The sequence below is a fragment of the Nerophis ophidion genome, linkage group LG02 (genome assembly GCF_033978795.1).
Source record: "Nerophis ophidion isolate RoL-2023_Sa linkage group LG02, RoL_Noph_v1.0, whole genome shotgun sequence".
Taxonomy (NCBI): Eukaryota; Metazoa; Chordata; class Actinopteri; order Syngnathiformes; family Syngnathidae; genus Nerophis; species Nerophis ophidion.
In genome coordinates this window covers 86,621,681-86,643,503 of record NC_084612.1, presented here as the reverse complement: position 1 = coordinate 86,643,503, position 21,823 = coordinate 86,621,681, and the positions used below count along the sequence as shown (strand labels likewise).

At 43.2% G+C, this 21,823-nt stretch overlaps 1 protein-coding gene across 3 annotated transcripts in view; it reads left to right on the top strand.

The window, feature by feature from the left end:
- Window positions 1-19,432, top strand: part of lrrk1 (leucine-rich repeat kinase 1) — a 111,456-nt gene extending 92,024 nt beyond the window's left edge. For all 3 annotated transcript variants that reach the window (XM_061893125.1, XM_061893119.1, XM_061893111.1), the window contains exons 31-38: window positions 6,755-6,906; window positions 13,923-14,040; window positions 14,128-14,244; window positions 17,124-17,321; window positions 18,134-18,348; window positions 18,408-18,734; window positions 18,803-18,907; window positions 18,990-19,432. In XM_061893125.1, the coding sequence (XP_061749109.1) occupies window positions 6,755-6,906; window positions 13,923-14,040; window positions 14,128-14,244; window positions 17,124-17,321; window positions 18,134-18,348; window positions 18,408-18,734; window positions 18,803-18,907; window positions 18,990-19,167 (1,410 nt within the window). In that variant the 3' untranslated portion in view covers window positions 19,168-19,432. The remainder of the gene's footprint in view (window positions 1-6,754; window positions 6,907-13,922; window positions 14,041-14,127; window positions 14,245-17,123; window positions 17,322-18,133; window positions 18,349-18,407; window positions 18,735-18,802; window positions 18,908-18,989) is intronic.
- The last annotated feature ends 2,391 nt before the right edge of the window (window positions 19,433-21,823 follow it).

Below are 21,823 nucleotides of genomic sequence, written 5' to 3'. Positions count from 1 at the left end.
AATTTTAATTTTCCTGAGGGAACTCTCCTGATATCTATCCATCTATCCATCTAAATGACGCATAATGATGCAATATGTACAAACAGCTCGCTTAAATAGCCTGATTAGCACTCCAACAAGTCAATACCATCAACAAAGCGCACCTTTGTGCATTCACGCACAGTATAAAACGTTTGGTGGACAAAATGGGACAAAGAAGGAGTGGTTTGACTCGGGACAAGCGGTATAAAAATGGGTGAATGTCTCATGTTTGTCCTCAAACAAAAAACATACAAAAACAAAAAACTATTTTCCCCACTACCATTTTTTCTATTTTCAATCCTTTTTTAAAAATGCTCCAGGGAGTCACTAGGGCGGCATTAAAGAGCCACGGGTTGCTGACCCCCGCCCTAAACCCAAGAATTTGTCAATTTTGGTTGAGGCCAGTTAAATAGTTCCAATGTTGGTTTGGAGAGCAGTGCAAAACGAGGCAACAAAAAAGTTAAAACAAGACAAAGAAGCCAGCAGGAGAGATAAGGGAGAGGAAAGGGGAGTGTCCGCCCTCCATGAGTGCCAGAGAGAGAGAAAAAAATGCTATATTTATGCTGCAAACCCCGTTTCCATATGAGTTGGGGAATTGTGTTAGATGTAAATATAAATGAAATACAATGATTTGCAAATCATTTTCAACCCATTTTCAGTTGAATATGCTACAAAAACCACATATTTGATGTTCAAACTGATAAAACATTTTTTTTTTGCAAATAATCATTAACTTTAGAATTTGATGCCAGCAACACGTGACAAAGAAGTTGGGAAAGGTGGCAATAAATACTGATAAAGTTGGGAAATGCTCATCAAACACTTATTTGGAACATCCCACAGGTGTGCAGGCTAATTGGGAACAGGTGGGTGCCATGATTGGCTATAAAAACAGCTTCCCAAAAAATGCCCAGTCTTTCACAAGAAAGGATGGGGCGAGGTACACCCCTTTGTCCACAACTGCGTGAGCAAATAGTCAAACTGTTTAAGAACAACGTTTCTCAAAGTGCAATTGCAAGGAATTTTGGGATTTCAGCATCTACGCTCCATAATATCATCAAAAGTTTCAGAGAATCTGGAGAAATCACTCCGCATAAGCGGCACGGCCGGAAACCAACACTGAATGTCCGTGACCTTCCATCCCTCAGACGGCACTGTATCAAAAACCGACATCAATCTCTAAAGGATATCACCACATGGGCTCAGGAACACTTCAGAAAACCACTGTCACTAAATACAGTTGGTCGCTACATCTGTAAGTGCAAGTTAAAGCTCTACTATGCAAAGCAAAAGCAATTTATCAACAACATCCAGAAACGCCGCCGGCTTTTCTGGGCCCGAGATCATCTAAGATGGACTGATGCAAAGTGGAAAAGTGTTCTGTGGTCTGACGAGTCCAAATTTCAAATTGTTTTTGGAAATATTCAACATCGTGTCATCCGGACCAAAGGGGAAGCGAACCATCCAGACTGTTATCGACGCAAAGTTCAAAAGCCAGCATCTGTGATGATATATTTAAACGAGACAGTAGCCAACACATTCAGTGTAATTATAGCCAATATAGAATGAAACTAGTTTGTTTCTTCACATGATGCTTTGAGTAGTTTATCATTCAACATTTGAAAAAAAACAAAATGCTTAATTTTAGCTAAACTAATAACACACCGTAAGGTCAGTGTCTAATGTACAGTACGCTTTGATATATTCATGGAGTGCAGGTCTTGTTCATTTAGTTGTTGAGATGCTCTTCAATAACCTTAATTGAATTGGTTTTAAGACGACTTTAAAGTTGTGTTATTCTTTATACCTGTGGTCACCAACATGGTGCCCAGATACCTCGCCCGCTGGCCTGTTCTAAAAATAGCTCAAATAGCAGCACTTACCAGTGAGCTGCCTCTATTTTTTAAATTTGATTTATTTACTAGCAAGCTGGTCTCGCTTTGCTCGACATTTTTAATTCTAAGAGAGACAAATTTGAAAATCCAAGAAAATATTTTAAAGACTTGGTCTTCACTTGTTTGGATAAATTCATTTATTTATTTTTTACTTTGCTTCTTATAACTTTCAGAAAGACAATTTTAGAGAAAAAATACAACCTTAAAAATGATTTTAGGATTTTTAAACACATACCTTTTTAGCTTTTAAATTCCTTCCTCTTCTTTCCTGACAATTTGAATCAATGTTGAAGTAAAAAAATGTTTTATTGTAAAGAATAATAAATACATTTTAATTTAATTCTTAATTTTAGCTTCTGTTTTTTCAACAACGAATATTTGTGAAATATTTCTTCAAACTTATTATGATTAAAATTCCCAAAAATTATTCTGGCAAATCTAGAAAATCTGTAGAATCAAATTTAAATCTTATTTCAAAATCTTTTGAATTTCTTTAAAAAAAATTGTTCTGGACAATGTAGAAGAAATAATGGTTTGTCTTTGTTAGAAATATAGCTTGGTCCAATTTGTTATATATTCTAACAAAGTGCAGATTGGATTTTAACCTATTTAAAACATGTCATCAAAATTGTAAAAAATAAACTTAATCAGGAAAAATTACTCATGTTTCATAAATTCTTTTAATTTTTTTCAAAAAGATTCGAATCAGCTAGTTTTTCTCTTCTTTTTTTCGGTAGAATTTTGAATTTTAAAGAGTCGAAATTGAAGATAAACTATGTTTCAAAATTAAATTTAAATTTTTTTCGTGTTTTCTCCTCTTTTAAACCGTTCAATTTAGTGTTTTTTTCATCATTTTTTCTCTACAAAAAAAAAACTTCCGTGGAAGGAAAAAAAATGTACGACGGAATGACAGACAGAAATATCAATCAATCAATCAATGTTTACTTATATAGCCCTAAATCACTAGTGTCTCAAAGGGCTGCACAAACCACCACGACATCCTCGGTAGGCCCACATAAGGGCAAGGAAAACTCACACCCAGTGGGACATCGGTGACAATGATGACTATGAGAACCTTGGAGAGGAGGAAGGCAATGGATGCCGAGCGGATCTAACATGATACTGTGAAAGTTCAATCCACAATGGATCCAACACAGTCGCGAGAGTCCAGTCCAAAGCGGATCCAAGACACAGCAGCGAGAGTCCCGTTCACAGCGGAGCCAGCAGGAAACCATCCCAAGCGGAGGCGGATCAGCAGCGCAGAGATGTCCCCAGCCGATACACAGGCGAGCAGTACATGGCCACCGGATCGGACCGAACCCCCTCCACACGGGAGAGTGGGACATAGAAGAAAAAGAAAAGAAACGGCAGATCAACTGGTCTAAAAAGGGAGTCTATTTAAAGGCTAGAGTATACAAATGAGTTTTAAGGTGAGACTTAAATGCTTCTACTGAGGTGGCATCGCGAACTGTTACCGGGAGGGCATTCCAGAGTACTGGAGCCCGAACGGAAAACGCTCTATAGCCCGCAGAACAGGATCCAATCAGAACTACGGTCTTTGCAAGGCACAGACTATATTGTTACGCACATCTATACGATGTTTTCCACACCTGGAAAAAAGAGAATATCCATCCATCCATTTTTCTACCGCTTATTCCCTTTCGGGGTCGCGGGGGGCGCTGGCGCCTATCTCAGCTACAATCGGGCGGAAGGCAGGGTACACCCTGGACAAGTCGCCACCTCATCGCAGGGCCAACACAGATAGACAGACAACATTCACACTCACATTCACACACTAGGGCCAATTTAGTGTTGCCAATCAACCTATCCCCAGGTGCATGTCTTTGGAAGTGGGAGGAAGCCGGAGTACCCGGAGGGAACCCACGCATTCACGGGGAGAACATGCAAACTCCACACAGAAAGATCCCGGGCCTGGGATTGAACCCAGGACTGCAGGAACTTCGTATTGTGAGGCAGACGCACTAACCCCTCTGCCACCGTGAAGCCCGAGTCATATTATTATTATATATTTGTTTTCTAAATGTAAAACGCTTACTTGTGGTCTACATAACATGTAATGGTGGTTCTTTGGTCAAAATGTTGCGTAGATCAGTGGTCCCCAACCTTTTTGTATGCGCGGACCGGTCAACGCTTAATAATTTGTCCCGCGGCCCGGGGGACAAATTTTTTTTTTTTTTTCTTTGTCATGAAAAAGGGAGTTTTTTGTGGTTGGTGCATTATTTGTAAAAATACAACCTTAAAAATGATTTTAGGATTTTTAAACACGTATACCTTTTTACCTTTTAAATTCCTTCCTCTTCTTTCCTGACAATTTGAATCAATGTTGAAGTAAAAAAAATGTTTTATTGTAAAGAATAATAAATACATTTTGATTTAATTCTTCATTTTAGCTTCTGTTTTTTCAACAACGAATATTTGTGAAATATTTCTTCAAACTTATTATGATTAAAATTCCCAAAAATTATTCTGGCAAATCTAGAAAATCTGTAGAATCAAATGTAAATCTTATTTCAAAATCTTTTGAATTTCTTTAAAAAAAATTGTTGTGGAAAATGTAGAAGAAATAATGATTTGTCTTTGTTAGAAATATAGCTTGGTCCAATTTGTTATATATTCTAACAAAGTGCAGATTGGATTTTAACCTATTTAAAACATGTCATCAAAATTGTAAAAAATAATCTTAATCAGGAAAAATTACTCATGTTTCATAAATTCTTTTAATTTTTTTCAAAAAGATTCGAATCAGCTAGTTTTTCTCTTCTTTTTTTCGGTAGAATTTTGAATTTCAAAGAGTCGAAATTGAAGATAAACTATGTTTCAAAATTAAATTTAAATTTTTTTCGTGTTTTCTCCTCTTTTAAACTGTTCAATTTAGTGTTTTTTTCATCATTTATTCTCTACAAAAAAAAACGTTCCGTGGAAGGAAAAAAAATGTACGACGGAATGACAGACAGAAATATCAATCAATCAATCAATGTTTACTTATATAGCCCTAAATCAATAGTGTCTCAAAGGGCTGCACAAACCACCACGACATCCTCGGTAGGCCCACATAAGGGCAAGGAAAACTCACACCCAGTGGGACATCGGTGACAATGATGACTATGAGAACCTTAGAGAGGAGGAAAGCAATGGATGTCGAGCGGGTCTAACATGATACTGTGAAAGTTCAATCCACAATGGATCCAACACAGTCGCGAGAGTCCAGTCCAAAGAGGATCCAAGACACAGCAGCGAGAGTCCCGTTCACAGCGGAGCCAGCAGGAAACCATCCCAAGCGGAGGCGGATCAGCAGCGCAGAGATGTCCCCAGCCGATACACAGGCGAGCAGTACATGGCCACCGGATCGGACCGGACCCCCTCCACACGGGAGAGTGGGACATAGAAGAAAAAGAAAAGAAACGGCAGATCAACTGGTCTAAAAAGGGAGTCTATTTAAAGGCTAGAGTATACAAATGAGTTTTAAGGTGAGACTTAAATGCTTCTACTGAGGTGGCATCTCGAACTGTTACCGGGAGGGCATTCCAGAGTACTGGAGCCCGAACGGAAAATGCTCTATAGCCCGCAGACTTTTTTTGGGCTTTGGGAATCACTAATAAGCCGGAGTCCTTTGAACGCAGATTTCTTGCCGGGACATATGGTACAATACAATCGGCAAGATAGGATGGAGCTAGACCGTGTAGTATTTTATACGTAAGTAGTAAAACCTTAAAGTCACATCTTAAGTGCACAGGAAGCCAGTGCAGGTGAGCCAGTACAGGTATATATGTATGTATATATGTATATAAAGGTATATACAGTACAGGCGTAATGTGATCAAACTTTCTTGTTCTTGTCAAAAGTCTAGCAGCCGCATTTTGTACCAACTGTAATCTTTTAATGCTAGACATGGGGAGACCGGAAAATAATACGTTACAGTAGTCGAGGCGAGACGTAACAAACGCATGGATAATGATCTCAGCGTCTTTAGTGGACCCTTTTTTAAAATATATTTATCTGTTTCTATATATATTTATTGTGAGAAATCATTACGATGATCAGTGTTTCCACAAAGATAAATATCATTAATTATTAATAATAACATAGAGTTAAAGGTAAATTGAGCAAATTGGCTATTTCTGGCAATTTATTTCAGTGTGTATCAAACTGGTAGCCCTTTGCATTAATCAGTACCCAAGAAGTAGCTCTGGTTTCAAAAAGGTTGCTGACCCCTGCTTTATATTCTATACTTTAGTCGACAGGGCTTCACGGTGGCAGAGGGGTTAGTGCGTCTGCCTCACAATACGAAGGTCCTGCAGTCCTGGGTTCAAATCCAGGCTCGGGATCTTTCTGTGTGGAGTTTGCATGTTCTCCCCATGAATGCGTGGGTTCCCTCCGGGTACTCCGGCTTCCTCCCACCTCCAAAGACATGCACCTGGGGATAGGTTGATTGGCAACACTAAATTGGCCCTAGTGTGTGAATGTGAGTGTGAATGTTGTCTGTTTATCTGTGATGAGGTGGCGACTTGTCCAGGGTGTACCCTGCCTTCCGCCCGATTGTAGCTGAGATAGGCGCCAGCGCCCCCCGCGACCCCGAAAGGGAATAAGCGGTAGAAAATGGATGGATGGATTTAGTCGACAAAATGTACTTTTATGTCAACTAAAATGTTGCGGAATTTAGTCGTCTTAACTAAATCTACTTAGATGAGTGAGACTAAAATAGATTTTCTCTAAAAGACTCTGACTAACACTAAATTTAAAAACTGCTGTCAAAATGAACCTTGGTTACTTATTGTGTCTTTTAACGCTTGTTTTGTACTTCCTGTTGTGCGTGTCAGCGTCCGATGGCGTCGCATTGCATCCGGCGCATGATGGAGCCGACCTTCGCCTGCCTTCGCTACGTTCTGCAGAGCGGCAGTCACTCCCAGCTCTTCCTGTCACCACTAAGAGGGCACAGCGTCGTGTTCTGGGACGGCGACGGCTCCGCTAGGTGAGTGTGCTGTCTTGTTTACCCAATAGACCACAGGTGTACAAACTTTTTCCACTGGGAAATTTAAGCATTTTGGTATTTTTCAGCTTCAAAACATATGATATGTCGATTTTTTTTAACCTATAAGGCAGGGGTCACCAACCTTTTTGAAACCAAGAGCTACTTCTTGGGTACTGATTAATGCGAAGGGCTACCAGTTTGATACACATTTAAATACATTGCCAGAAATAGCCAATTTGCTCAATTTACGTAAAGGGGCGGTATAGCTCGGTTGGTAGAGTGGCCGTGCCAGCAACTTGGGGGTTGCAGGTTCGATTCCCACTTCCGCCATCCTAGTCACTGCCGTTGTGTCCTTGGGCAAGACACTTTACCCACCTGCTCCCAGTGCCACCCACACTGGTTTAAATGTAACTTAGATATTGGGTTTCACTATGTAAAGCGCTTTGAGTCACTAGAGAAAAGCGCTATATAAATATAATTCATTTCATTTCATTACCTTTAATAAATAAATCTATATATATAAAAAAATTGCGGACCAAGCTCTGGCACTGATCGCTTGGTCCGCATTGCCGGCAGTAAGTCGAACACATTTCCAGTGAGGGTTGGACTCCGCCAAGGCTGTCCTTTGTCACCGATTCTGTTCAGAACTTTTATGGACAGAATCTCTAGGCGCAGTCAAGGCGTTGAGGGGTTCCGGTTTGGTGACCGCAGGATTAGGTCTCTGCTTTTTGCAGATGATGTGGTCCTGATGGCTTCATCTGACCGGGATCTTCAGCTCTCACTGGATCGGTTCGCAGCCGAGTGTGAAGCGACCGGAATGAGAATCAGCACCTCCAAGTCCGAGTCCATGGTTCTCGCCCGGAAAAGGGTGGAGTGCCATCTCCGGGTTGAGGAGGAGACCCTGCCCCAAGTGGAGGAGTTCAAGTACCTAGGAGTCTTGTTCACGAGTGGGGGAAGAGTGGATCGTGAGATCGACAGGCGGATCGGTGCGGCGTCTTCAGTAATGCGGACGTTGTATCGATCCGTTGTGGTGAAGAAGGAGCTGAGCCGGAAGGCAAAGCTCTCAATTTACCGGTCGATCTACGTTCCCATCCTCACCTATGGTCATGAGCTTTGGGTCATGACCGAAAGGATAAGATCACGGGTACAAGCGGCCGAAATGAGTTTCCAGGTCTCTCCCTTAGAGATAGGGTGAGAAGCTCTGCCATCCGGGAGGAACTCAAAGTAAAGCCGCAGCTCCTTCACATCGAGAGGAGCCAGATGAGGTGGTTCAGGCATCTGGTCAGGATGCCACCCGAACGCCTCCCTAGGGAGGTTTTTAGGGCACGTCCAACCGGTAGGAGGCCACGGGGAAGACCCAGGACACGTTGGGAAGACTATGTCTCCCGGCTGGCCTGGGAACGCCTCGGGATCCCCCGGGAAGAGCTAGACGAAGTGGCTGGGGAGAGGGAAGTCTAGGCTTCCCTGCTTAGGCTGCTGCCCCCGCGACCCGACCTCGGATAAGCGGAAGATGATGGATGGATGGATGATGGATGGATATAAAAAAAATGGGTATTTCTGTCCGTCATTCCGTCGTACATTTTTTTTTCCTTTTACGGAAGGTTTTTTTGTAGAGAATAAATGATGAAAAAAACCGAATTGAACGGTTTAAAAGAGGAGAAAACATGAAAAAAAAAGAAAATTAAATTTTGAAACACAGTTTATCTTCCATTTAAAATTCAAAATTCAACCGAAAAAAATAAAGAGAAAAACTAGCTAATTCAAATCTTTTTTTAAAAATTGAAAAAAACAATTTATGGAACATCATTAGTAATTTTTCTTGATTAAGATTAATTTTAGAGTTTTGATGACATGTTTTAAATAGGTTAAAATTCACTTTGTAATAAGATTTAAATTTGATTCTACAGATTCTCTAGATTTGCCAGAATAACTTTTTTGAATTTTAATCATAAGTTTGAAGAAATATTTCACAAATATTCTTCGTCAAAGAAACAGAAGCTAAAATGAAGAATTAAATTAAAATGAATTTATTATTCTTTACAATAAATAAATGAAAAAAACATTGATTTAAATTGTCAGGAAAGAAGAGGAAGGAATTTAAAAGCTAAAAAGGCATATGTGTTTAAAAATCCTAAAATCATTTTTAAGGTTGTATTTTTTCTCTAAAACTGTCTTTCTGAAAGTTATAAGAAGCAAAGTAAAAAAAAAAAATGAATTTATTCAAACAAGTGAAGACCAAGTCTTTAAATTATTTTCTTGGATTTTCAAATTCTATTTGAGTTTTGTCTCTCTTAGAATTAAACATTTCGAGCAAAGCGAGACCAGCTTGCTAGTAAATAAATACAATTTAAAAAATAGAGGCAGCTCACTGGTAAGTGCTGCTATTTGAGCTATTTTTAGAACAGGCGACTCATCTGGTCCTTACGGGCTACCTGGTGCCCGCGGGCCCCGCGTTGGTGACCCCTGCCTTAAGGCTCCCCAAAAGTTTAAAAAGGGTCTCGGTCATAAAAATGGTCAAACAAGTCATATATTATTATTCTTTTATTCAATTATTCAACGCTTAGTTCTTCAGATCGACGTCAAGTCTTTCTGTCAATAAAAAAAAAGGTTTATGTTTGCTGCTCTTTCCGTAAAAGAAAACCCTCCTTTTATGGCAAAAAACACAAAATATGTGATACAGTATTTTCCAGAATGGTCTATTTTTTATCTTTTTTCATACATAAGGCGCACCGGATTATAGGGCGCATTAAAGGAGGCATATAATTATTATTTTGTTCTAAATGTAAAACGCTTACTTGTGGTCCCCAACCTTTTTTTAGCTGCGGACCGGTCAACGCTTGATAATATGTCCCGAGGCCCAGCGGGGGTAAATAAATGATAAATGGGTTGTACTTGTATAGCGCTTTTCTACCTTCAAGGTACTCAAAGCGCTTTGACACTACTTCCACATTCACACACACATTCACACACTGATGGAGGGAGCTGCCATGCAAGGCGCCAACCAGCACCCATCAGGAGCAAGGGTGAAGTGTCTTGCTCAGGACACAACGGACGTGACGAGGTTGGTACTAGGTGGGGATTGAACCAGGGACCCTCGGGTTGCGCACGGCCACTCTCCCACTGCGCCACGCCGTCCCTAGGCAGTAGGGATGCATAGGATTCTGGGCACCCGTCATTCCGTGTCCATGCCGTGCCACAGCGCCGATGCTCCCCCAAAATGCGCCTGCCACTCCCGCCCCGGCGTGGGTCCACAGTGCGGCGCACACCAGCAAGAGCGGCAAAGTTGTTCACACCACAACCCTCAGTGTGACCCGCACGGCCGCTGGCCAAGTACGCGTTGCAGTCACTTTCGTCTGTTCACATGTTGTAGAGGAGGTTTAAGGCATTGCCATCACTGCCCACCCTCAGTATTGAAGTCCAGGTTAAAATTGAAGAACGTTATCCCCGGGTGATTTTTTTAGAGAGGCACTAAGATCCGGAAACCTCACGGAATAATCGTTTAGCAGCTGAGCCACATCAGAGTGATCAAAGAGCCGCGGGTTGCCGACCCCTGGTCTGGAGGAACACTTTTACTATGATTCGAGCAGAGAAAAGAAAACATCACTGGAGAAAAACCTAATCATTTCTGTGTGAGTTTTATGTTATTTAGGGGGGGGGGTCCCCACATCTGGGGTCCCCTCCAAGGTTTCTCATAGTATCCCATTAGGCTGAGTTAGTTTAGTTCTTGCCCTGATGTGGGATCTGAGCCGAGGATGTCGTTGTGGCTTGTGCAGCCCTTTGAGACACTTGTGATTAAGGCCTATATAAATACACTTTGATTGATCGATGTTTGGTCGCGGGCTACTTTTTTGTTCATGTTCATAATCAAACAGGACTATAACGTTTGCATTCTACGACAGAGGTTTCATTGGAACACGAATGGTGACCCCCGCGACCCCGAAAGGGAATAAGCGGTAGGAAATGGATGGATGGATGGATGAAAAAGGGAGGTTTTTGACATGAAAAAGGGAGTTTTTTTGGGTTGGTGCACTAATTGGAAGTGTATCTTGTGTTTTTTATGTTGATTTAATAAAAAAAAATTAAAATAAAAAAATGTTGAAATTAAAAAAATTTATAAAAAAGTGGCAGAGGGGTTAGTGCGTCTGCCTCACAATAAGAAGTTCCTGCAGTCCTGGGTTCAAATCCAGGCTTGGGATCTTTCTGTGTGGAGTTTGCATGTTCTCCCCGTGACTGCGTGGGTTCCCTCCGGGTACTCCGGCTTCCTCCCACTTCCAAAGACATGCACCTGGGGATAGGTTGATTGGCAACACTAAATTGGCCCTAGTGTGTGAATGTGAGTGTGAATGTTGTCTGTCTATCTGTGTTGGCCCTGCGATGAGGTGGCGACTTGTCCAGGGTGTACCCCGCCTTCCGCCCGATTGTAGCTGAGATAGGCGCCAGCGCCCCCCGCGACCCGAAAGGGAATAAGCGGTAGAAATGGATGGATGGATGGATGAAAAAGGGAGGTTTTTTGGGTTGGTGCACTAATTGGAAGTGTATCTTGTGTTTTTTATGTTGATTTAATAAAAAAAAAATTAAAATAAAAAAATGTTAAAATTAAAAAATTTTTATAAAAAATTCTTCCGCGGCCCAGTACCAATCGTGGTCCCCAACAAAAAGGTTGGGGACCACTGGTCTACATCAGTGGTCCCCAACCACCGGTCTCGATTGGTACCGGGCCGCAGAATAATTATTATTATTATTATTATTATTTTTTTTAATGTATTTATTTTTTTATTAAATCAACATAAAAAACACAAGATACACTGACAATTATTGCACCGACCCAAAAAACCTCCCTTTTTCATGACAAATTATCAAGCATTGACCGGTCCACAGCTACAAAAAGGTTGTGGACCACTGGACTCTACATAACATGTAATGGTGGTTCTTTGGTCAAAATGTTGCATAGATTATGTTTTGCAGATCATCTTCAAGCCGCTTTCTGACAGTCGCTTCCGGATGCGCTGTATTGTGGGCGGTCTTATCTACTTGGCTCACCTTCGGCAGCGTCTTTTCTCCGGCATCTTTACTGTAGTGGTGTAGCGTGCAAGGACGGGAGTGGAAGAAGTGGTAAAAGATGGAGCTAACTGTTTAGGTTTTGATTATTTTGTTCATAGTCATGCCTTTGTGCTAATCATTTGTTTTCAGTAGTCAAGTTTGTTCTCCGCCACTGTGCGCGCCATTTGTTTGCCTTTTTGTTAGTTATGATAAATAAATAAATGGGTTGTACTTGTATAGCGCTTTTCTACCTTCAAGGTACTCAAAGCGCTTTGACACTACTTCCACATTTACCCATTCACACACACATTCACACACTGATGGAGGGAGCTGCCATGCAAGGCGCTAACCAGCACCCAACAGGAGCAAGGGTGAAGTGTCTTGCTCAGGACACAACGGACATGACGAGGTTGGTACTAGGTGGGATTTGAACCAGGGACCCTTGGGTTGCGCACGGCCACTCTCTAACTGCGCCACGCCGTCCCCCAATTATAGTGTTTAATAAATAAAAAAGGCAAACAAATGGCGCGCACAATGGCGTACAACAAACTTGACAATAACTGTGGCATAAAACAAACCAAAAACTTACGTGGCATGGACAGAAATAATAAACAGCATAGCATGGCATGAAGCAGTTGAGGAATATGTAGTTGCCAGGCTGACTTCCTGGTAACTGTGGCTTAAATAATAGCTATGATAATTATCAACAGGTGTGAGAACTGAGGACAGGGGCATGACTTGAAGACAGGGTGGAAACTAATGAGTTGCTATGGAAATAAGAAAAGCAAGGAAGTGCAGGAACAAGAACTGAATGTCCAAAAAACCAAAACCAAATATGAACCCCATGGGCGTCACAGTTACATTGTTTAATGCATCGCAACAAAATTAGGCATAGTAGTGTGTTAATTCCACGACTGTATATTGTCAGTTATTTGGTGTTGAACCCCAAGATGCAGAGATGGAGGCAGGCATGGAATGTGAAAACATGAATTAATTAAATACTAAGACAAAAACTAAACCAAAAGGGTACAAACACAAAGCGCGCACGAGGCAGATAATCAAACAAAAGGAGCTAGCCTGGGAGCTAGAAAGTAACAAACAGGAGCTTAGCGTGGAAGCTAGCGGGTAGCAAACAGGTAAACAGAAGTCATATTTGTGTAATGAAAAATAAAACGGAAGCAGGGAACAAAAAACAGTAAGCTCCAAACATCAACTGAATATAGCTTACCGCTACGCTGCAAAGACAAGGTACGACACGACAGGGGCGATAACACATCACAAGTGAAATCGACAAGACAATACAATGATCCAGCAACTGACACAAGACAAAGCAGGTACAAATAGGAGCAGGCTGATTGGCAACAGGTGTGGCCAGGTGCCAATCAGCCGCAGCTGAGTAGGAACACAGCACTCAGGGAACAAGACAGGAAGGTGACAAAATAAGAGCACTAGACAGGAACTAAAGACAGGAGACACTAAACACAGAGGAAAAAACTAAAACATAGACAAACTGTCAGGGGAAAGCCTGACATATATATCAGTATCGGTTGATATTGGAATCGGTAATTAAGAGTTGGACAATATCGGATATCTGCAAAAAAGCCATTTTCAGACATCTCTATAGTTATTTATGAATCCGTTCTTCTGCAGTATGTTTGACTTGTACTAATTTTTCTAATCAGCCTGACCTAAGCCTACGTTTCATGTGTTCAATGAATCTTTGTGATTAACGCATGGTTTCATATTATTTGACAATAACATATAGTTATTGAATGACAATAAAATCAAGAGTAAGATTAATAAAATAAAATAAAAATGTAAACGGAGCTAGGCTCAGGCCCCGGCCGTATGTAATGAAGAAATTGGGCCCTGAGGTGAAAAAAAGCTTCAGTGACAATGTCCTCCTTTCTCTTGCTTTCACTGAGGCCACGCCCCCTCTCCTGAAGTACTTCAACCCCTTTGTTGTTGTTGTGAAGGAACTACAGTGTGCTGAATGTGGACCAAGGCCAGGTGGAGGTGAAGAGGATGTTGTGTCCTGGCGCTAAAGTCAGTTGTCAGATGAAGTTGGCCGACACACTGTGGGTGGCCACCGAGGTACGCACCAGCGCCACCTGCTGCTCTTTTCATGCCAATCCTACTGTGACATGTTGTTGTTGTTGTTGTTTCTTGGTCACGTGACAGGAACAGGAAGTGTACATCTACGTCCTCAAAGACATGTGTCCACTGAGTCAGCCTCAGAAACATTTCTCCTGTCCCGCCGTCATCACCTGCTTCTTTCCCGTCCCGGCTGGAGAACAGGTGTCTCACACACACACACACACACACACACACACACACACACACATTTTTGCATTTCATACCTTCTTGAGACCTGAGAAAAATGCCGACCTCTTAGGACCACCTTTTTTATATATATAAAAATGTGTATTTACAACATTAATAATATATACATACTATGCAAATATAAAAAATGTAAGCTTTTAGTAAATTTTTTATGGTTTATTTGTTTGTAATTGTTTTTTAATCTTCATTATTTACTTTAAGTTATTACAGTATGTCTATATATATATATATATATATATATATCCATCCATCCATTTTCTACCGCTTATTCCCTTTTGGGGTCACGGGGGGGCGCTGGCGCCTATCTCAGCTACAATCGGGCGGAAGACAGGGTACACCCTGGACAAGTCGCCACCTCATCGCAGGGCCAACACAGATAGACAGACAACACTCACACTCACATTCACACACTAGGGTCAATTTAGTGTTGCCAATCAACCTATCCCCAGGTGCATGTCTTTGGAAGTGGGAGGAAGCCGGAGTACCTGGAGGGAACCCACGCAGTCACGGGGAGAACATGCAAACTCCACACAGAAAGATCCCGAGCCCGGGATTGAACCCAGGACTTCGTATTGTGAGGCAGAGGCACTAACCCCTCTGCCACCGTGAAGTGGGTGATTGCAGGACCAATAACTATATATATATATATATATATATATATATAAAATAGAATTTTTTTTTTGTTAAATACATTTTGGCCAAAGGGGGAACATTTCAATTTCTGACACACACTTGTTATTTCATATGATGGCCAGAGGGGATGCACGTCAAATGTTTACACACACTTGTTATTTCATATGTTGACCAGAGGGGGAGCTCTTTTAAAACCGACACGCCGGCAATTTGAAAAATCCCTCCTTTTTGGGACCAGCCTAATTTGAAAAATCCCTCCTTTTTGGGACCAGCCTAATTTTAATCCCGATTTTGGAGTAATGTTCACGGACTCTAGTATTTGGCTCTCAATTAGAGGCAATGGTTTTCCGTATCAGGACCATAATTTCGGTCCTAACTTGTTCACCGGTCCTTATATGGAAGGTAATTTTCCCTCTTCATGTCTCAAAAAGGATTAGAAATACAGAAACACACACACACTCTTCAGCTTTGTGACACAAAATAATAACAATGTGCTAATTAGCATACAACAATCTGCCCCCACTCTTTCTTCATTTTAGTAACTTGACTACTAAACAATGGGGTGTAAAAAAAAAAAAAACAGTTTTCTTTAAGTAACAAAAATGTATAAGAGCTTTTTATGTATTTTATGGAGCATCCATCCATCCATTTCCTACCGCTTGTCTCTTTTGGGGTGGTGGGGGGTGCTGGAGCCTATCTCAGCTGCATTCGGGCGTAAGGCAGGGTTGGGGAGCAATGTAGTTAATTAAAGAACATAGCACCCAATGATATTAATGTTTTGATTTTGAATCCAGTACCGGTTTGAATCGATTCTAAATCGAATCGTTACCTCCTAGAAACAAATCGAATCGTGTGGTGCCCAAAGATTTACAGCCCTAATAAACAATGCTAAGGACTTTAGTCAGACAGGAAGTTACTATTAATTGAACATCACAACATATCATAGTTGTTAGAAAGCCCAAACAGCAAGCCCCCTAGTGGCTATGAGCAGCATAGCATTGGCATCGGTAATACTCTGGTGCGGTGTTTTAAAGGCCTACTGAAATTAAATTTTCTTATTTAAACGGGGATAGCAGGTCCATTCTGTGTCATACTTGATCATTTCGCGATATTGCCATATTTTTGCTGAAAGTATTTAGTAGAGAACATCGACGATAAAGTTTGCAACTTTTGGTGCTAATAAAAAAGCCTTGCCTGTACCGGAAGTAGCAGACGATGTGCGCAAAGACGTCACGGGTTGTATGGTTCCTCACATCCTCACATTGTTTACAATCATAGCTTCCAGCAGCAAGAGCTATTCGGACCGAGAAAGCGACAATTTCCCCATTGATTTGAGCGAGGATGAAAGATTCGTGGATGAGGAAAGTTAAAGTGAAGCACACAAAAAAAAAGAAAAGAAAAGAAAAGCCGACGGCTCCAGGCGGCGGCAGTGGGACCGTTTCAGATATAATTAGACACATTTACTAGGATAATTCTGGAAGATCCCTTATCTGCTTATTGTTTTAATAGTTTTTTAGTAAGATTGTGAAGTCATACCTGAAAGTTGGATGGCTGCGGTGAACGCCAGTGTCTCTGAGAAAAGCCGAGGGGCCAAGATCACAGCTGCCTTTTTGAGCTGCAGTAGGAGGTCCCATAATCCACTGATGTCTCCGGTAAGAGCCAACTCAATATCACGATTTTCCCATCCAAAAACTTGCTGGTTGACATACAGAAACATGTTCGCTTGACCGCTCTGTGTTAAAGCTTCACAACAAACAAAGAAACACCGGCTGTGTTTTGGTGCTAAAGGCAGCTGCAATCCACCGCTTTCCACCAACAGCATTCTTCTTTGACGTCTCCATTATTAATTGAACAAATTGCAAAAGATTCAGCAACACAGATGACCAAATTACTGTGTAATTATGCGATGAAAAGAGACGACTTTTAGCTGTGTGTGTGGTGCTGGGCTAATATGTCCGCTACAACCCGTGACGTCACAAACACGTGTCATCATTCCGCGACGTTTTCAACAAGAAACTCCGCGGGAAATTTAAAATTGCAATTTAGTAAACTAAAAAGGCCGTATTGGTATGTGTTGCAGTGTTAATATTTCATCATTGATATATAAACTATCAGACTGCGTGGTCGGTAGTAGTGGCTTTCAGTAGGCCTTTAAGTTTGCATCGATCCAGGAAGTAAGCCAGTGTTCCCATGTTCCGCAGAACCTGGAGCGGGTCTTCGCGGGCATGTCGGACGGCCTGGTGGCGGTCTACACCGTGGTCGATGGGCTTCCGGTAGGGGGCGATGCCTACCTCTGCTCGCACACGCTTAACAAGACCTCCTTCGGCCTCCTGGACTCGGACCCCAGACAGAGACCTGCTCCGGTCCGGTGCATGGTTCTGGTCGGCGGTGGCTCCCAGGTCAGTGTCTTTTAAGTCAGTGGTCTCCAACCACCGGGCCGCAGAAGAATTTTTTTATTGGGTCGGCATAGCTCGGTTGGTAGAGCGGCCGTGTCAGCAACTTGAGGGTTGCAGGTTCGATTCCCGCTTCCGCCATTCTAGTCACTGCCGTTGTGTCCTTGGGCAAGACACTTTACCCACCTGCTCCCAGTGCCACCCACACTGGTTTAAATGTAACTTAGATATTGGGTTTCACTATGTAAAGCGCTTTGAGTCACTAGAGAAAAGCGCTATATAAATATAATTCACTTCAAAATTCACTTTTTTTTTTTTTTTTTTTTTTATTAAATCAACATAAAAAACATAAGATAGACTTACAATTAGTGCACCAACCAAAAAAAACTCCCTTTTTCATGACAAAAAAATAAAATAAAATTATCAAGCGTTGACCGGTCCGCGGATACAAAAAGGTTGGAGACCATTGTTTTAAATCAGTGGTCCCCAACCTTTTTGTATCCGCGGACCGGTCAACGCTTAATAATTTGTCCCGCGGCCCGGGGGGGGGGTTAGGTCCTTTTTTTTTTTCTTCTTCTTCTTCTTTGTCATGAAAAAGGGAGGTTTTTGTGGTTGGTGCAATAATTGGAATTGTATATTGTGTTTTTTATGTTGATTTAATTAAGAAAAAAAAAAAACATTTTTTTTTTTTAAAATAAAAAAATTCTTCTGCGGCCCGGTACCAATCGGGCCACGGCCCGGTGGTTGGGGACCAATGTTTTAAGTCACCCGTTGCGGCCCCGCCCCCTCCTCCCTCACCCCGCCCACTTTGTCAGCAGCTGTGGTTTTCCAACGGGCCGGGACTTCTGGTGATCGACCGCGTGACCCTTGACCCTTTGCGAAGGCTGGATCCTTACGCGCCGCCGTCCTCGGTCGTCTCCATGGTGACCGGATTCAGCGCCTGGGGGGAGGAGTCAGTGTGGACGCTGGACGACGTCAGCAACACTCTGCTGCTCTTCCACGCCGTCTCTTTCTCGCTCTGTGCCAAGTACTGGTGAGTGGCGGCGCCGCCCGCCGGCCCCGCCCCTTACTCACGCCGTATCGTTTTGTCAGCTGCGGCGACTGCAGTCCTCTCCGCGACGTCTTCGGCGTGCAGCGTCCATCGACTGACAGCTCTCACGTGGCAGCGGTCCGGAAAGAAGAGGAGGCGGAGCCTACAAACGCAGAAGAGGCGGGAACTCAGCTCATCCCGAACTGCGATTCGCCGACGGGCTGCTCCCTGGCGTCGTCATGCTCCGTGGACACCCCTGATATCGGCGTGGCGCCGCCATCTTTAGAGCAGCACGGCGAAGGCGTCAAGTGGCAGAAGGAAGAAAGTTATTTTCCAAACCTGCAGGCCGTCAAGGTGGTGATGGTCGACGACCTCCTCTGGGTCTTCAGGTAGCAGCAAGGCACACGCCAGTCTATAACTTTAGCCAATCAGTCGCCAATAAACGTGTCCTCGCCAGGCGCGGCGGAGACGTGATGGTCATCGAAGTGCGGCAGCACGGCGCCGAGCTGAGGGGGCGTGTCATTGCCTTTCTCAACCCTCCTGTAAGCTCCTCCTCCTTAGGGTGAGTCCAGTTCCTGAGAAATGACATGAAACATGGCGTGCTGTGGCTAGTCTGACCCCGCCCCTTTCTGTCGGCCCGCCAGCACGCTGGTGGAGGCGGGGCTGGTGGCGAAAGAGACGGTGGTGTGCGGCTTCCAGAGCGCCGAGGGGGTGTGGAGCGTGTGCGCGTGGAGGGCGTGGGACTCCCGCCAGCTGGACGTTTTCTACCGCACGTCCGAGGAGCTCGGCCGCATGGAGAGCGGCCTCAGGAGGAGGAGGTAGCCAATGAGGAAGGAGCAAGGCGGAGCCTACCTTCACTTTCAAGTCAGCTGGAAAAAAAAAAACTGTCAAGTTTTTAAAAAAAAAAAAGAGCAAAAACTGAAGAGGGAAACTCTTTTATTTTTATTTTATTTTTTTTAATGAATGTGTTTTATATACATGGAGCACTTCCTGTCTTCTGATGACGCCACGGGCCACGCCCCCTTTGACTTCATCTATTTATGCATGTCATGTTGCGGTCAGTAAACTTTTTTTTTTTTTTTTTTTACACCGCTTTGTGATTGTGACAGTTCTTCCTTTAGAGCCAAAAAGCCATATATTCATCCATCCATCCATCTTCTTCCGCTTATCCGAGGTCGGGTCGCGGGGGCAGCAGCCTAAGCAGGGAAGCCCAGACTTCCCTCTCCCCAGCCACTTCGTCTAGCTCTTCCCGGGGGATCCCGAGGCGTTCCCAGGCCAGCCGGGAGACATAGTCTTCCCAACGTGTCCTGGGTCTTCCCCGTGGCCTCCTACCAGCTGGACGTGCCCTAAACACCTCCCTAGGGAGGCGTTCGGGTGGCATCCTGACCAGATGCCCGAACCACCTCATCTGGCTCCTCTCCATGTGGAGGAGCAGCGGCTTTACTTTGAGTTCCTCCCGGATGGCAGAGCTTCTCACCCTATCTCTAAGGGAGAGGAAACTCATTTGGGCCGCTTGTAGTGAAGTGAAGTGAATTATATTTATATAGCGCTTTTCTCTAGTGACTCAAAGCGCTTTACATAGTGAAACCCAATATCTAAGTTGCATTTAAACCAGTGTGGGTGGCACAGGGAGCAGGTGGGTAAAGTGTCTTACCCAAGGACACAACGGCAGTGACTAGGATGGCGGAAGCGGGAATCGAACCTGCAACCCTCAAGTTGCTGGCACGGCCGCTCTACCAACCGAGCTATGCCGTGATCTTATCCTTTCGGTCATAACCCAAAGCTCATGACCATAGGTGAGGATGGGAACGTAGATCGACCGGTAAATTGAGAGCTTTGCCTTCCGGCTCAGCTCCTTCTTCACCACAACGGATCGGTACAACGTCCGCATTACTGAAGACGCCGCACCGATCCGCCTGTCAATCTCACGATCCACTCTTCCCTCACTCATGAACAAGACTCCGAGGTACTTGAACTCCTCCACTTGGGGCAGGGTCTCCTCCCCAGCCCAGCCAAATATTTTAAAATATATTTCCGTAAGAGCCATATAATATTTTTTTTAACACTGAACACAACTAAACATGTGCATTTTTAAGTAAGACCAACATTTCAAGAGTATAATAGGTCTCTTATTCTTTGTAGTAACATTGTTATTCTGAAGCTAACTGTGGAGGGGGAGTGGCCTGCGGGCCTGCAGCGACAGGTGCGTAGACGACCCACCTGGGCCTTGTTATCTAATCACCTGTCGCTCTGTTATAAGCAGCAGCCAGGAGGAGAGACGGGGTTGGGGCCGGAAATACTATTGCTGGAAAGCAACTGAGAGACTTATTGAAAAATAAAACAATATTGTAACCCTGAAACAGGCTCTCATGTCGGTGCTTGGTGGTCTGAAGAACCCCCAGGAGGGCAAGCTCCACACTAACCAATAATAAATAAATAACTTCTTACCATTAACGCAACATCTTGAACCGGTGCGGTAGAAAACGGATGGATGGATTAAAAATGCATGAGAATGTTTTATATTTTGAACATTATTTTTAACACTGTAATTACAAGTGGAATTATTCATTACTTATCGTGTTAAGCAACGTCAGCTCAGATTTATCTGAGAGCCAGATGCAGTCATCAAAAGAGCCACATCTGGCTCTAGAGCCATAGGTTCCCTACCCCTGGTCTAGTCCATAGTGGGGCCAGGTCAGCAGCACTGAATGGTCCACGGTCCACCCCGGGTCCTGACTTTGAACAGCTAGCGTATCATCTGTGGTCACCTAATCTGTGAGCAGAGCAAAGAGATGGCAGATTAACTGGTTTTCATTGATTGATTGATACTTTTATTAGTAGATTGCACAGTACAGTACATATTCCGTACAATTGACCACTAAATGGTAACACCCGAATACGTTTTTCAATTTCTTTAAGTCGGGGTCCACGTTAATCAATTCATGGTAAAAAAAAAATGTAGGGACCCCCCCCCCCCCACCCTGGGGGATACTTGCCAACCTTCCCGAGAGGACTCCTTGTAGTTAGTGCCTCTCCCGAAAACCTCCCGGGACAAATTTTCTCCCGAAATATAAACAGCGTGTCTGCCCAATGACATTATAACTGTAGAATGATCGAGGGCGAGTTCTTGGTTTCTTATGTGGGTTTATTGTTAGGCAGTTTCATTAACGTCCTCCCAGCGCGGTAACAACACACAACAACAGCAGTCACATTTTCGTCTACCCCTAAGCAGTTCGTCTGCCGTAAACAGCAATGTTGTGACACTCTTAAACAGGACAATACTGCCATCTAATGTACATGCATATGTGACAATAACATCTACGGCTACGGCACACAACAAGGAGACGAAGCAGAAGAATGAGGAAGATACAGCCGTGGCGACGACGACGACGAGTAAGATGAAGATATACACTTGTAAGTTCCAAACCGCAGCTGCGATTGGACCTGGATAGCCTCCGGGAAGAAGTGGTGGACTTAA